Source organism: Penaeus vannamei, chromosome 19, assembly GCF_042767895.1.
Source record: "Penaeus vannamei isolate JL-2024 chromosome 19, ASM4276789v1, whole genome shotgun sequence".
In the NCBI taxonomy this organism is placed as follows: Eukaryota; Metazoa; Arthropoda; class Malacostraca; order Decapoda; family Penaeidae; genus Penaeus; species Penaeus vannamei.
In genome coordinates, this window is record NC_091567.1 from 39,548,980 (window position 1) to 39,561,479 (window position 12,500).

The 12,500-nt window shown below is 36.0% G+C and overlaps 1 protein-coding gene across 10 annotated transcripts in view; it reads right to left on the minus strand.

Moving 5' to 3' along the window:
• The window catches only part of LOC113811301 (DENN domain-containing protein 1A), a 34,706-nt gene that overhangs the window by 20,028 nt on the left and 2,178 nt on the right, over positions 1-12,500 (minus strand). For 5 of the 10 annotated variants that reach the window (XM_027363016.2, XM_027363012.2, XM_070134315.1 and 2 more), the window contains exons 2-9: positions 12,100-12,258; positions 11,015-11,152; positions 9,974-10,106; positions 6,671-6,724; positions 5,830-6,087; positions 5,380-5,712; positions 4,821-4,997; positions 2,410-2,442 (exon numbers count right to left, since the gene is read on the minus strand). In XM_027363016.2, the coding sequence (XP_027218817.1) occupies positions 2,410-2,442; positions 4,821-4,997; positions 5,380-5,712; positions 5,830-6,087; positions 6,671-6,724; positions 9,974-10,106; positions 11,015-11,152; positions 12,100-12,258 (1,285 nt within the window). Of the gene's footprint in view, positions 1-2,409; positions 2,443-2,795; positions 2,826-4,820; positions 4,998-5,379; positions 5,713-5,829; positions 6,088-6,670; positions 6,725-9,973; positions 10,107-11,014; positions 11,153-12,099; positions 12,259-12,500 lie in introns of all 10 variants that reach the window. The other 5 variants (XM_070134319.1, XM_027363013.2, XM_070134316.1 and 2 more) reach the window with 2 other exon arrangements.

Here is a 12,500-nt window from a genome sequence, read left to right on the forward strand (position 1 = left end):
TTATTGCGCACACACACACACACACATACACACACACACACACACACACGCACACACGCACACACGCACACGCACACGCACACGCACACGCACACGCACACGCACACGCACACGCACACACACACACACACACACACACACACACTCACACTCACACTCACACTCACACTCACACACACAAAAAAAAAAATAAACTGTGACACTTAACAAAATCATGAAAAAATAATAAATCTATTCCAAATTAGATATTAAAAAAGTACTTAAAAACCTAAACGGATGGCCTAGGAACTGCATTAAGAAGAAGAAGAAGAAGAAAAAAAAAAAAAAAAAAAAAAAAGCCAAACAGTCACACCATGCAAACTGTATAATTAATGATCATTACAAAACCACTCAGATGAAAGGATGTTACAGTGATTTAGCAAATGATAATCCACTTGTAATGAACGGAGAAAAAAAAAATGTAGATTGACGGCTCAAAAAATATTTCTTTCACTTTTGGAATTTAAAAATGAATAAAGAAAAATGAATTAATAAAATCAAATAAAAACTTGGTCACCTGAATAATTAAGATTACCGATACAGTTTAGTATTCCAGATTTTGGGGGAACACATAATATGTTAAAAGAACACTAAAATAGAGAGGGAGCAGACAAAGTTTGCAAAAGACTAAACCTTAGTCTGGATGGTTTAGTCAAATCTAGTTGCTAGACTTGAGTGGGAGTGTGCAACAGCTAAATTAGATTTTGTTTATTTAAGTAATACAAAAAAGTGTGGTGTCAAGTATGGAGTAAGCTAGAATCATGTAGTTGTTACATTTCCAATCAGATTAAAGTAATCAACGGGAGTCACTGGTGTCACATGATAATAGTAAAAAGCAGAATGCAACCAACTGTTGTTCTATGAATAAGAATTAATCGCGTGCTTTGAAAACAGCTTATATACACATAATAATAGCCAGGACAGCTCAAACTAGGTCCCAGCTATACTAAAACATGACAATGGTACAAATTGATTTTTAAATGTAAAAATAAGTTTAAAGGTGAGTATACCAACAGTTAAATCATAAGAGAAAAAAAGCAATACATGACATGGGATGTTTTCAGGAACACACACACACACACACACACACACACAAAGGTGAGAATAAGTTGACATAAAAAAAAAAAAAACAGAGACAACAAATACAGCAAATGAAAGTCTGACAATAAACTTGCCAAAATGAATTCTAAAATGTACAGCAAATCAAGCAAAACAGGAAAAAATCAACTCAAAATAAGAAAATACATGAAAAACTACACATACAGTAATAGTCAAGGTACAAGAACTTTTCATTAACAGATATTGTTCAATGTACCTCTAAAGTATAACAGCATTACCATCTGTAAATTGTAATTCTTTAAAATGTAAAATACTGTTAATGTAAAAATGTCCCCTTATGCTTTTCTTTCCTCTACCCCCCTTCCTTACAAAAAAGAGAGAGAGAGATAAAGCAGAGAAAGATAAAAGCTAAGAATATCAATGTGAATAAGATAAATAGAAAAAAAAGGCATGGGAGAAGAAATAGAAGGTTAGAGAAAGAGAGAGTAAAGATATTGTAGGGTTTCAATTCAGTGATGACGAATGGTATCTTATCCATGTCTGGGCATGAATTCTGTATGTGCCATAGTAATAGAAGCTGCTCTAAAACACTTTTATGCCTCCCATTGGCAGTATCTCTGGAGCTACAGCCTTCTAAAGTGCTGAGACTGTCTGTGGATCCAAGAGACATGAGGCTACTTCCTCTCTCCTTTTTTGTTTCTTGAGAAAAATAATAATCAACTCGTCCAGAATCAAAGTAGTGTGATAAATATTGTCCCCCACATTTCTAACTTTTGCCCTTTGTGGGTATGAAATTAACCAAGGTGTAATTGCTCTAATTACTTCTTGGCTCCATGGGGTTAATTAAAGCTATAAGATTTGACAGTACCAAAGCCAGCACCAAAATGAGAGAAGATAGTAGGCAAGAAAAAAAGATGAAGAAAAAAAAAGGGGGGGGGAGGAGGTCCCTCTACTAATGCTGTGCCCTTTTTATATGAAGACAAAGATGTTAGTAATGAAAAGTTCTGTAATGAGCGGTATTGCTTTAACCTTCCAAGGTGTTAGTCAAGCCGTTTGCTTTCTGTTACATTAATCTATATCAGGAAGCAGAGGTTCTAATATTACTCTCAAACTAAAACAGATTCCCTAACCCTTACATCTGAAATTTAGTATGGAACATAGATATATTATTTTTTTCCTGCAAACAAATAAAAAGGTAAAAATGCATACTAAGAGATGGATAACAAAGAAAATTCTCTAAAATTAATCTAAATATTAAAGTATGTAAATTCCAAAAAAAAAAAAAAAGGTTAGTAATGCAATACTACTTACGCTCTTAACAGCAGATTTAACAGCAGGGTTGGTCTGCAAAGAATACGATCCCATAATTATAAGAAGCAAGCACCGAAAAAACAAAAACAAAGCAAAAGTTCAGCCCCTACTGGCAGCTGGGTGTAGTGCTTGGATTTTTGAGTCGCACTCACCCAACCCCAGAGAGACCATTCCCTTCGTGCCCCAATGAAGTCCACCATAAAAAAAATCAAAATGATAAAAATGCTGCTGCCATAGCCAAAGACAAAGAGTACATAAGGTGAAAAAACAAAACCAAAACAAACATTGAAAACAAACAAATGGTGGAGGAGGAAGGGGAAAAAAATCTGTGAAGGAAAAAAAAATTAAAACCACATAAGTATCTAGGAAAACATTCCAGTACTCACTGTGTTAGTTTTCAGCAATCTTAACGGGCTCTACAAGAGACAAAGCAGAGATCTTCATTACAAACTGCACTACCCTTCACTTCTCTCTAGACTGATAGGCAAATATATTCTGTTGCTGCAATCTATTTACACTCAACTAAATGACAGGTTACATACACCACCTAAAAGCTTTCCTACATTAAACCTCATTCTATACTGTCTCTTAGAAAGATCATACATTCCTTATTCAAATGCTACCCAGCTACATTGCTTCCAAAACAATCATATGCATAGAAACTTTTAACCCCCTAGAAACCTAAGAATACGAATACAAATGAATTGAATGAAAAAATAAAATATTCCAACATCTACTACATGTTGAGTAAAGAGAAAATATATATCAAGACCCTATTTACTATAACGCTACCCGGTAAAGCACCCTATGTTACAGTGGTCTATCCATTTCCCATAGAAAAGCATGAGACTAAGTTCAATAATAGAAAAACACACAAAAAATGACTGATTGGGCCTGTTTTCAAAACGGTCAGTATGAAATGCTTATAATAATAACCATTCTATTTCACTATCATTCACTAACATTCACAAAAAAAAGAGAGAAAAAATAGAAGAAAAAAAAAGGGGGGGGGGAAATGGTTTTGAATGTCATCAAATTTTTATGCAGTCTTCGTAATTAGCTGAACTGTTATTCAATGCTGTTCTTCTTAGCAGTCAAAGGTCAAGACTTTCCCGATATTACCATTATTAATACATTCTTACCTTTTCACAATACCCTCATTTAGTTGTTACTTTCTTAAGTTACTAGTTTTTAAATTCTTCAAAATAAAAAATTGCTTTGTAATTCAAAACTAATTAAAGTAATCTCCTTACAAGTTTTTGTTTGTTTCTTTGTTTTTACTTTGCAGCTTTAAGTTCCTGTAAGAAAAAGTACATATAAACAGACTTTTCAGTAGTCTCTAATATAAAATTATTGATAGCCCTTGTACTTCCATAGCTCTAACCCTTAAAGGAGATTTAAAATTGATTTTCACTATAAAATCAAAACAAAAAATATTTTTCCAGGAAGCTCAAGCATATATAAAAATTATTGGGTGAAGGTTTTTTAACATACGACTGTATATTTTTCTGACATTAAGAAGAGAGTTTTACAAAATAAACAATGATACACTGATGACATATTCTTCATGCAAGTATAAATACTTATCATGATAACCTACATGTATGCTTAACCTACCCAGATGTGCGAATATGCATTGCATCATTGACTGAATTCTTTTATATATATCACTGCAGACTAGTAAATTGGCTCATAAATCATCAGTCAAGTATTATAAAAAAAAAATTCAAAATAAAAGATACTTTGAGTTGAAGTAATTACACCCACTCCACTAAATCCTATTGCAATAGGTAACAATTCACCAAATTTCACAAAGAGCCTGTTAGCTTCTACCCATTTCCAAATAATAATTTCAAGTAGATCAGTTTGCAGAATCCTCTGATTTTAAAGTGAGAATCACACATCCAGAAGAAAGAATAACTGGTGGGGTTACAAGAGAAGAGAAAAGAGGCATGTTATCTTCAAAAGATTGAATCTGCTCACACATGAACCTTGAACAGCAAAGAAGGTTAGTGAATTATTAAGAGTCAGAATATATGCTGATACCTGCACATCTGAAATGACCATAGAAGCTCAGCAGATGAGTTCAAAAAAGTATAGGAGGCAGAAATTTTCTTTTAAAGAACAACTTCAGCATTGTTGATATATAATATATAACATCAATATTAACATATATACCCTCAATTATAATTATAACTATCTATGTTCCCATTAACTACTTGGTAACTAAAGAATAAATGTGTCCCATAAAAACATCCACAACTTCCACTGCCTTCCAGATGTTTACATCACAACCAATGGCCCTTGAAATAATAAGCCCTTTGAAGAAAAAAAAATAAGGATGTAGCCCCATGACCCCTTCCCTTTGTCTTTTCCCACATTTTAGGCACTAATTATGTTCTTCCTTTTACCTTGCTCTTGACAGTTTTCATGATGGCTCCTCCTTCCTTTCGTACATTGGTCACAAACTGCTTATACTGCTGCTTGACCTTCGAAGACGACTTTTCACAATGAACACTAACTTCTAATTCAAACTCATCTGAGGTTTGCTTGCCGGAATTGAGGCGGTCTAATCTCTCTTCGATGAACTGGAATTAGGTACAGGATGGAAATAACAATCATAGAAATGGCAGCATTAAAAATTAAACAATGTAAACATACAAACAAGCAGACAAAAACAGACACACACATGCACAGACACACATGCACTCATGCACGCACACACGCACGCACGCACGCACGCACACACCCCCACACACACTCCCACACACACTCACCCACACAATTACATACTCACTCACACACTCACTCATCATGATCATTATTTATTTACAAACTAGAATCAGCCAAATCAGTGATGTTTCTACCTATACTACCCAATATTTATATTTGCCAATCTGACAAGTCTGCCAACTGCACAGATACAGAATACACCTTCAAGCTGACGACTACATGACAGATATTACAAACCTGTTGAAAGATCTGCAACTCCAACATCTTCTCTACAAATGGCTGGAAATGCGGCGGACGGATGGCAACAAATTTTTCTTTATTGAATGTTATTTTTGAATCTTCCTCTCTGAACTGGAGCGCCTCCTTGTAGTTGCCAATGAGCTGAACAAGTGCACGTAGGAATGCTCTTGCCACACAGTCGCCAAGCATGTTGCTTGGCGACTTGAGGTTTCTTTTGAGATTTGAAACCACCTCATCTGGGAGAGTTTCCACGTCATTGAAGGGAGTCTTGACAGTGTTGTTGTCGGCATCTAATATAACAGCTTCACCAATATCGTCCATTTGTACTTTCTGTGATAAAGCATACAGAGGTCTCAAATGAAGAGTAGGAAAAATAAGAATATACAAGTCTAACCAATCATCAACAAACTCTAAGCAATCCAGACCAGGGGCAGATGCTTTTCTTACCGACATAAGTGAGGTGTTAACACCAATGAGGAAAGGCATGGGTGCTAACAGATAGTCGATGAGATGCTGTGGTAACACTGGAATGAATATATGCTGCCACTGCATAGGGTATATGACTGAATTGGCTGCCTGAACACAGGCTGACAGCCGCGACAGACGCTTTGACACCATAATGATTCTTCTCTCGTAAAGCATTGATGCAAAGATGATCATCATGTTGTTTGCGTCCACTGCATTGTAGTACTCAGATAGGTCACGCTGAAATTAATGAAGGAGATGACATACCAAAGAATATCATTACAATGCAAAATGTCCTTTGTCTTTCAAACTTAATGTAAGGTATAATACCAAATTGAAACCACTGTAATCAAATTACTGTGTGAAATTTGTCTAAACTTCTGACTATTTATTCTCAAATACAATCTAAATAACAGACCCAATAGTTTATCACATTATGAGAGTGCAATTTATATTTTCTATCCAATAGATATTACCATAACTATAATATAATTCTAAATAAAAAACTAGCCCTAACTAATAAATAAACCATTCAATAAAAAAGAAAAAGCAGTAAATTACAAGATATTAGACATAAAACGTGTCATGAATAGGCTAGTACTCATTAACAATGATTAAATCAAAATTGCTAAACTTTCCAAACAAATATTAATATACAAGAAAAAATCCTACACTATAAAATTCTTATCTCACCCAATACAGAATCAGCAACCTAAGTAAACCATCTGATTATTTCCTATGCACATAAAACTCAAAGGTGAAAAGAAGAGAAGGAAAAAACAAGAAAAAAACGTAGACTACTTCTAACAAACATCAAACTTACATTTTCCGGTATAGTTGGCAGTTTTAGGTGGTTTGGACACTTAGCTACAAAGAACTGGAAGACAGAGCATAAGCAGTTAGGCTTAGTGCATTAAATTTTTTTTTTTTCACTCTACCAAATACATCAATCTTGTTAAACACATGATACTTTTTTATAACTAAGTACATCAATAGATATCAATATCATTAACATGGGAGTTAATTGTTCCCAATTATTATTACTGAAAAGAGTAAATTAGTATTATAAAACAAAAACAAGGAAGACAGAAACACACACAATAATTAATCACAGCTACACTTTCACGAGAGGATGAACAACCTTACTGCCTTTTCTGAGTTTGCATAATAATAGTTAAATAATAATAATAATAATAATAATAATAATAATAATAATGAAAACACCATTACTATTAATATCTCATTTTTATATCATTATATTCATCATCATCATTATCATCATCATTATCATCATTTCCATTATTATCATTATCACTTTTATCAATATCATAATTATCATCATTATTATCATTTTCATCCTCATTTTGATTATCATTATTATCCCTCTTATCAATCAATAGTGATAACAATGATGGAAAACAAATTTCTCTTCCACTTTTCGACTTCTGCTTCTCTCTTCTGAGCTATCCATACAATTACAAACCTTCCTATTCACATAAATTTTACATATGTTATTTGCATTCTTCTGCAGAGAATTTCTTTCAAAGGAAAATTCATTATTTGTAAAATTACCATACAACTTGAACTTAAGTCTTGTAAAGATAACCCAGAAGAATTAGGCAATTGCTTCTCTAACATTTTACAGCAGGAAATGAGTTATTTTCTACAATCTTTATTTCTTAATGTAACTTATTTTGAAGTTTCTACTATTGCCAAAAAAGAGCAAAGGCAAAGAGTTAATTTGCATTGAATATGCCTTCACAAAAAATGCATGGTTACATCTCAGACTTCAACCCTGATTGCTCTATATCAGACTAATAGTTTATTTCTTTTATTCACATACAAACCAAAGTGTCTTAGTAAAGCTTGAGTCTTGAATTACTGTTAATCTTTAAAACATTATATCTGTTCAAATCTTTAGCTGATATTCTGGCTAGTGTAACTAGTCCCTTGCAATAAAATCTAATAGTACATTATTTACTTTATGTGTAAGTAAATAATGTCTAAATTATTTCTATTAACTGGATAAATTTACCTGCTGGCAATTTCATTCCAATCCTGTTACTCAGAAATTAAAATTCTACACTAAAAGTAAGAAAGGAAGAGATCTGATCTGATTGTCGAAGAAATTAATAAGCCAAAAATAATAACACATTAAGTTAGTGCAACACATGCTCATCAAAGCTCTCTAATCTTCCTGGATGGGATCCACAAAAGGACTTGCATATTTACATCATCAAAGTGATCCTACTCCATTATCATTTACAATTAGCTCAGGGTCATATAGCTTTCAATGCTTCAGAAACACATTCATCACCTTAGCTCAGAATAAAAGTTGAAAATAGGCAGGTCATGTTACAAAAAAACTGTGGTACTACACAAGATTCCTTTCTACTCGTGAGTTAAATTTCTCATAAAATCATGAAATTAAAGCATAATACACACAAGCAATCATATATGATTTTTTTTGCATTGTGCCACATTACACAAAAGTGCACTGTTGTTAGAATGACAACCATTCATGTATTCATTGCCTTTCTTCAAAAAGCTGAGAACTATCTGATGGCTATTTGCTAGAAATTTGTGAGAGCAAGGTTAGCAATTATATGCAAACTGGGTGATGCCATGCCATATCCATCCATATCCACAAAGACTCCCACATCCACGTGTCTTTGTGGAGATGGGTGTAAACTTCAGAATAACAAAACTAAGAGTCAAGCTGAGAACAACTTATGGATATTGTCCTTCATGGATCCCAGTCCATGATTTTCAGTTGCATAAAAACACTCACTAATAATATTATAATTTCACAACTCCTAAGCGCAAATTAATATCAATAGAGAAGCAACTCAAGCTGAAGAACCACAATAAGAGAACAGAGCAAGAAGAGCTTTATCACAGCATGAAAATTGCCCAATAACTGCTGTGGCATCTACCTCCAAAACCAATGGTTTCAATGGTTCTTTAGCATTTACAGGCTAAACTGGTTCCAATTCATTATTCGTGCATTCTGGTAGAAATTTTAACAAAATTAGTTACATAAATCAGCATTACATTTGATGACCATAAGTTCACACTCTTCATCCAACAATACCTAAAGGAAAAATTGTAAAAGCAAATCTTATGTCTGTCTACAGCACATGACAAAAGTGAGATTGAGTGACACAGGCAGGTAGAAAATGACAATAAATCAGTGGGACCCAAATTAATTAAGGAATATTGCCATACACCTGGGCCACTATGATGGTATGTGAGTAGCTTCCTGAATGGTACTGACTGAATGGCTGAGGGAGAATTTGCAAGGTGGAGCACCTTGAGTTGTGCCATGTTAATTATAATCTCAAGGTTGTTTGCTGTATTCTGCAATTCTATGACAGCGAAAGTTGTCTGGCTGTAGCAAGAGAATCAAGAAAAAAAAGTAAGGAAACAGCAGGTTCAATGTGTGTTTGTAATCAGTCCATTCTGTTGGGAAGTGGCCAGCTACATTCCGCCTGCATGTCAGTACCGATATATACACTAACTACTTCAGCAGGTCCACTCTGTTTTTCTCATATTCTGTGCCTGCCTGCATCTCCCATCACACACATCTGTCAAGTGCTACATGTTAATGAGAAAATACCAGACAGCCTAGCCTCACCAGAAAGGGACTCTTAACTCTGAATTGGCACCTAGAATATTCTAATTACATTAGTTTTCCTACTGTAGACAAAATGGTAGACAGGATGAAGAGCTGTAAAAATTCATAAAATACAACAGAATGAGAGAACTTAACAGAATAAGAAAACAGAGAGAACAACCCATCAGTGTTAATTTTGGCCATCAAATATCACTCCTTTGTTTTAATACATCTGGGAACTATCTGTCACAGTATCATCAACAACTGCACAGATTGAACAGAGAATGTAATCATGAGCATCAACTAGAGATAACAAGTAAAGAAACTCTAGAGCAAGTTAGGTTGAGCTATTTGATTCCCATATACAATAACGGACATCTTTCTAGCTTTGTTTTTCTCCTCATCCTTTATTTCTAACCCACAAATAAAGACAAAAATATACATTACAAATCAATACACGGATGATCAATGCACGACCAACTAAACAGATACAACTGAGAATCAACTTACCTTGTTATCTCCATATGGCACTGTTATCTCAGTACCTGGAAGGGGGACTTCAAATTTGTAAATATTCTGCAGGCAGGAGGTCAAGTCGCTGGTGCGGCCCGCAGTCATCATTTCCGATAAAGTATTTAGAAGTCTGCAATATTCATATTCATGTCAAAAGCACTCACTCTCTTACTTTGCAAAATCATAAAAGCAGATACACTTCAAATCATCATGAATATCATTATTTTCACATTCATAACACATTCATTCAAAGAGGAGGAGGAGGAGGAGGAAATGGGCAAGGAGGAGGAGATGGGAGACGAGGAGGAGGAGGATATGGAGGAGGAGGAGGAGACAGAGGAGGAGACAGAGGAGGAGGAAGAGGAGGAGGAAGAAGAGGAGGAGGAGAAGATGGAGGAAGAGGAGGAGGAGAAGATGGAGGAAGAGGAGGAAACAGAGAAGGAGGAGGAGGAGACAGAGGAGGAGGAGGAGGAGGAGACGGAGGAGGAGGAGGAGACAGAGGAGGAGGAGGAGGAGACGGAGGAGGAGGAGGAGGAAGAAGAGGAGACGCAGGAGGAGGAAGAGGAGACGGAGGAGGAAGAGGAGGAGACGGAGGAGGAAGAGTAGGAGAATGAGGAGGAAGAGTAGGAGACTGAGGAGGAGGAGGAGGAGACAGAGGAGGAGGAGGAGACGGAGGAGGAGGAGGAGACGGAGGAGGAGGAGGAGACGGAGGAGGAGGAGGAGGAGGAGGAGGAGGAGGAGGAGGAGGAGGAGGAGGAGGAGGAGGAGGAGACGGAGGAGGAGACGGAGGAGGAGACGGAGGAGGAGGAGGAGGAGGAGGAGGAGGAGGAGGAGGAGGAGGAGGAGATGGAGGAGAAGGAGAGGGAGGAGGAGGAGGAGGAGGAGGAGGAGGAGGAGGAGGAGGAGGAGGAGGAAAGAGAGAGGAGGAGGAGATAAAATCAAAGACAACAAAGAAGATGAAGACGAAGACAAAGATGACGAAGAAGATGAACAACAACAATATAAAAGGTGCACAGGATAACGATAACCCCTACTCACTTGTAAAAAGTTTCGTGCCAAGGAAGATGAGAGAGCAAGACCAGAGCAGTTTCTGCACCTGGGGCGTGGCGGCAAAAACCATACGTCCATTTCGAGTCCAGGCTTGTCAGTACGAAGGAAAAATGCTGGACATTTGTGCTGGGGAATATATAACGCTTCATTACAGTTTCTGCTACTTCAGAAGTATGAAAAATGAAACAACTTTATAAAGAACAAGTATATAAGCCATGTCAATCGGCTGATTAGTTAGAATTGGCGAGGACCAACTCAATGAACATTCATTATACAGACATGCATATACACAGAAATGAATACATATCTATCGGTCTAGATATGCATATCTACTGGATAGATAGATAAATGTATCAGACAGATAAACAGATATGCTTTTATTTCTGTGTATATATACATGTTCGTATATATGAACATTCATTGGGTCGGGTCTTGCACAATTTTAACAAACTGACTAAATATCTATGGCTACTTGATCTCACCTGTTTATTTTTTTCTTGATTACTGGATAGACATCTATAATGTTTTAGTTATTGTTAGTAATTCTACTAACATAATACCAAGCATAATGTTAATAACGATAACAATAATAACTAACGATAATCATACTGGACCAAAATTAAGGGATTGCGTTGGGCAATGCATGCGGACAGGCCAGCGACTTGACGGGGAATCTCTCAATATCCAGCACCAAAAGGATGAGGTAATCACAAGAATGAGGTAAGCCTACTTATTGATTCCATGGTGACTGAGTACTTGCTAAATAAGACTTCTAAAATACAAAAAATTCTGAACCAGAAATTTTTATGAAGTACTGGTGTGGTTTGATATATATTGAAAGTTCTGAATAAAAATATTAAGTGTTATCGGTAATGTCTAGTACCTTTCCTACTTTGTACTTCAAGTGCTCACTTCAAAATTACAGCCCCATTACAAAGATTCTGAAGAATATTTGGAAAAAAGCAAAAAAAAAACAAACAAAAAAAAACACACATTTGGTGGGATGATCTACACTACCCTTCTATAAATTCACTCAAGAATACATCAACTCAAAGCATCCCACAAAAACGAACCTTTCGAAGGTGCAAGGAAAGGCAAACTGCGGCACACTTTTTAGGATCTCCTCCTGGGTGTAACTGTTGGGGAACTTCTGGATGATCCACGGGCCCTTACCCTTACCCATCGGGCCCACCACCTCACACCAACACTCCAGCAGTCGGCGTGGGTTCTCTCTGGAATGAAAGGAGGCCACAGGTTGAACAGGATCTCCAGGCGGTGCTGTTGCTGTTAATAATTATGTGGCAGAGGTGGCTGAGACAGTAATAATGATGATAATAATTATAATGAGGATTATGTTGGTGATGTGGTGTGGCAACAATCAGCTATATCTTAAGATTTCCATAATTTTCTCTTTATTTTCAAAGTGAAATAATCACTTAGAATACTATATATATTTGGAAAAAGGAGATCTTAT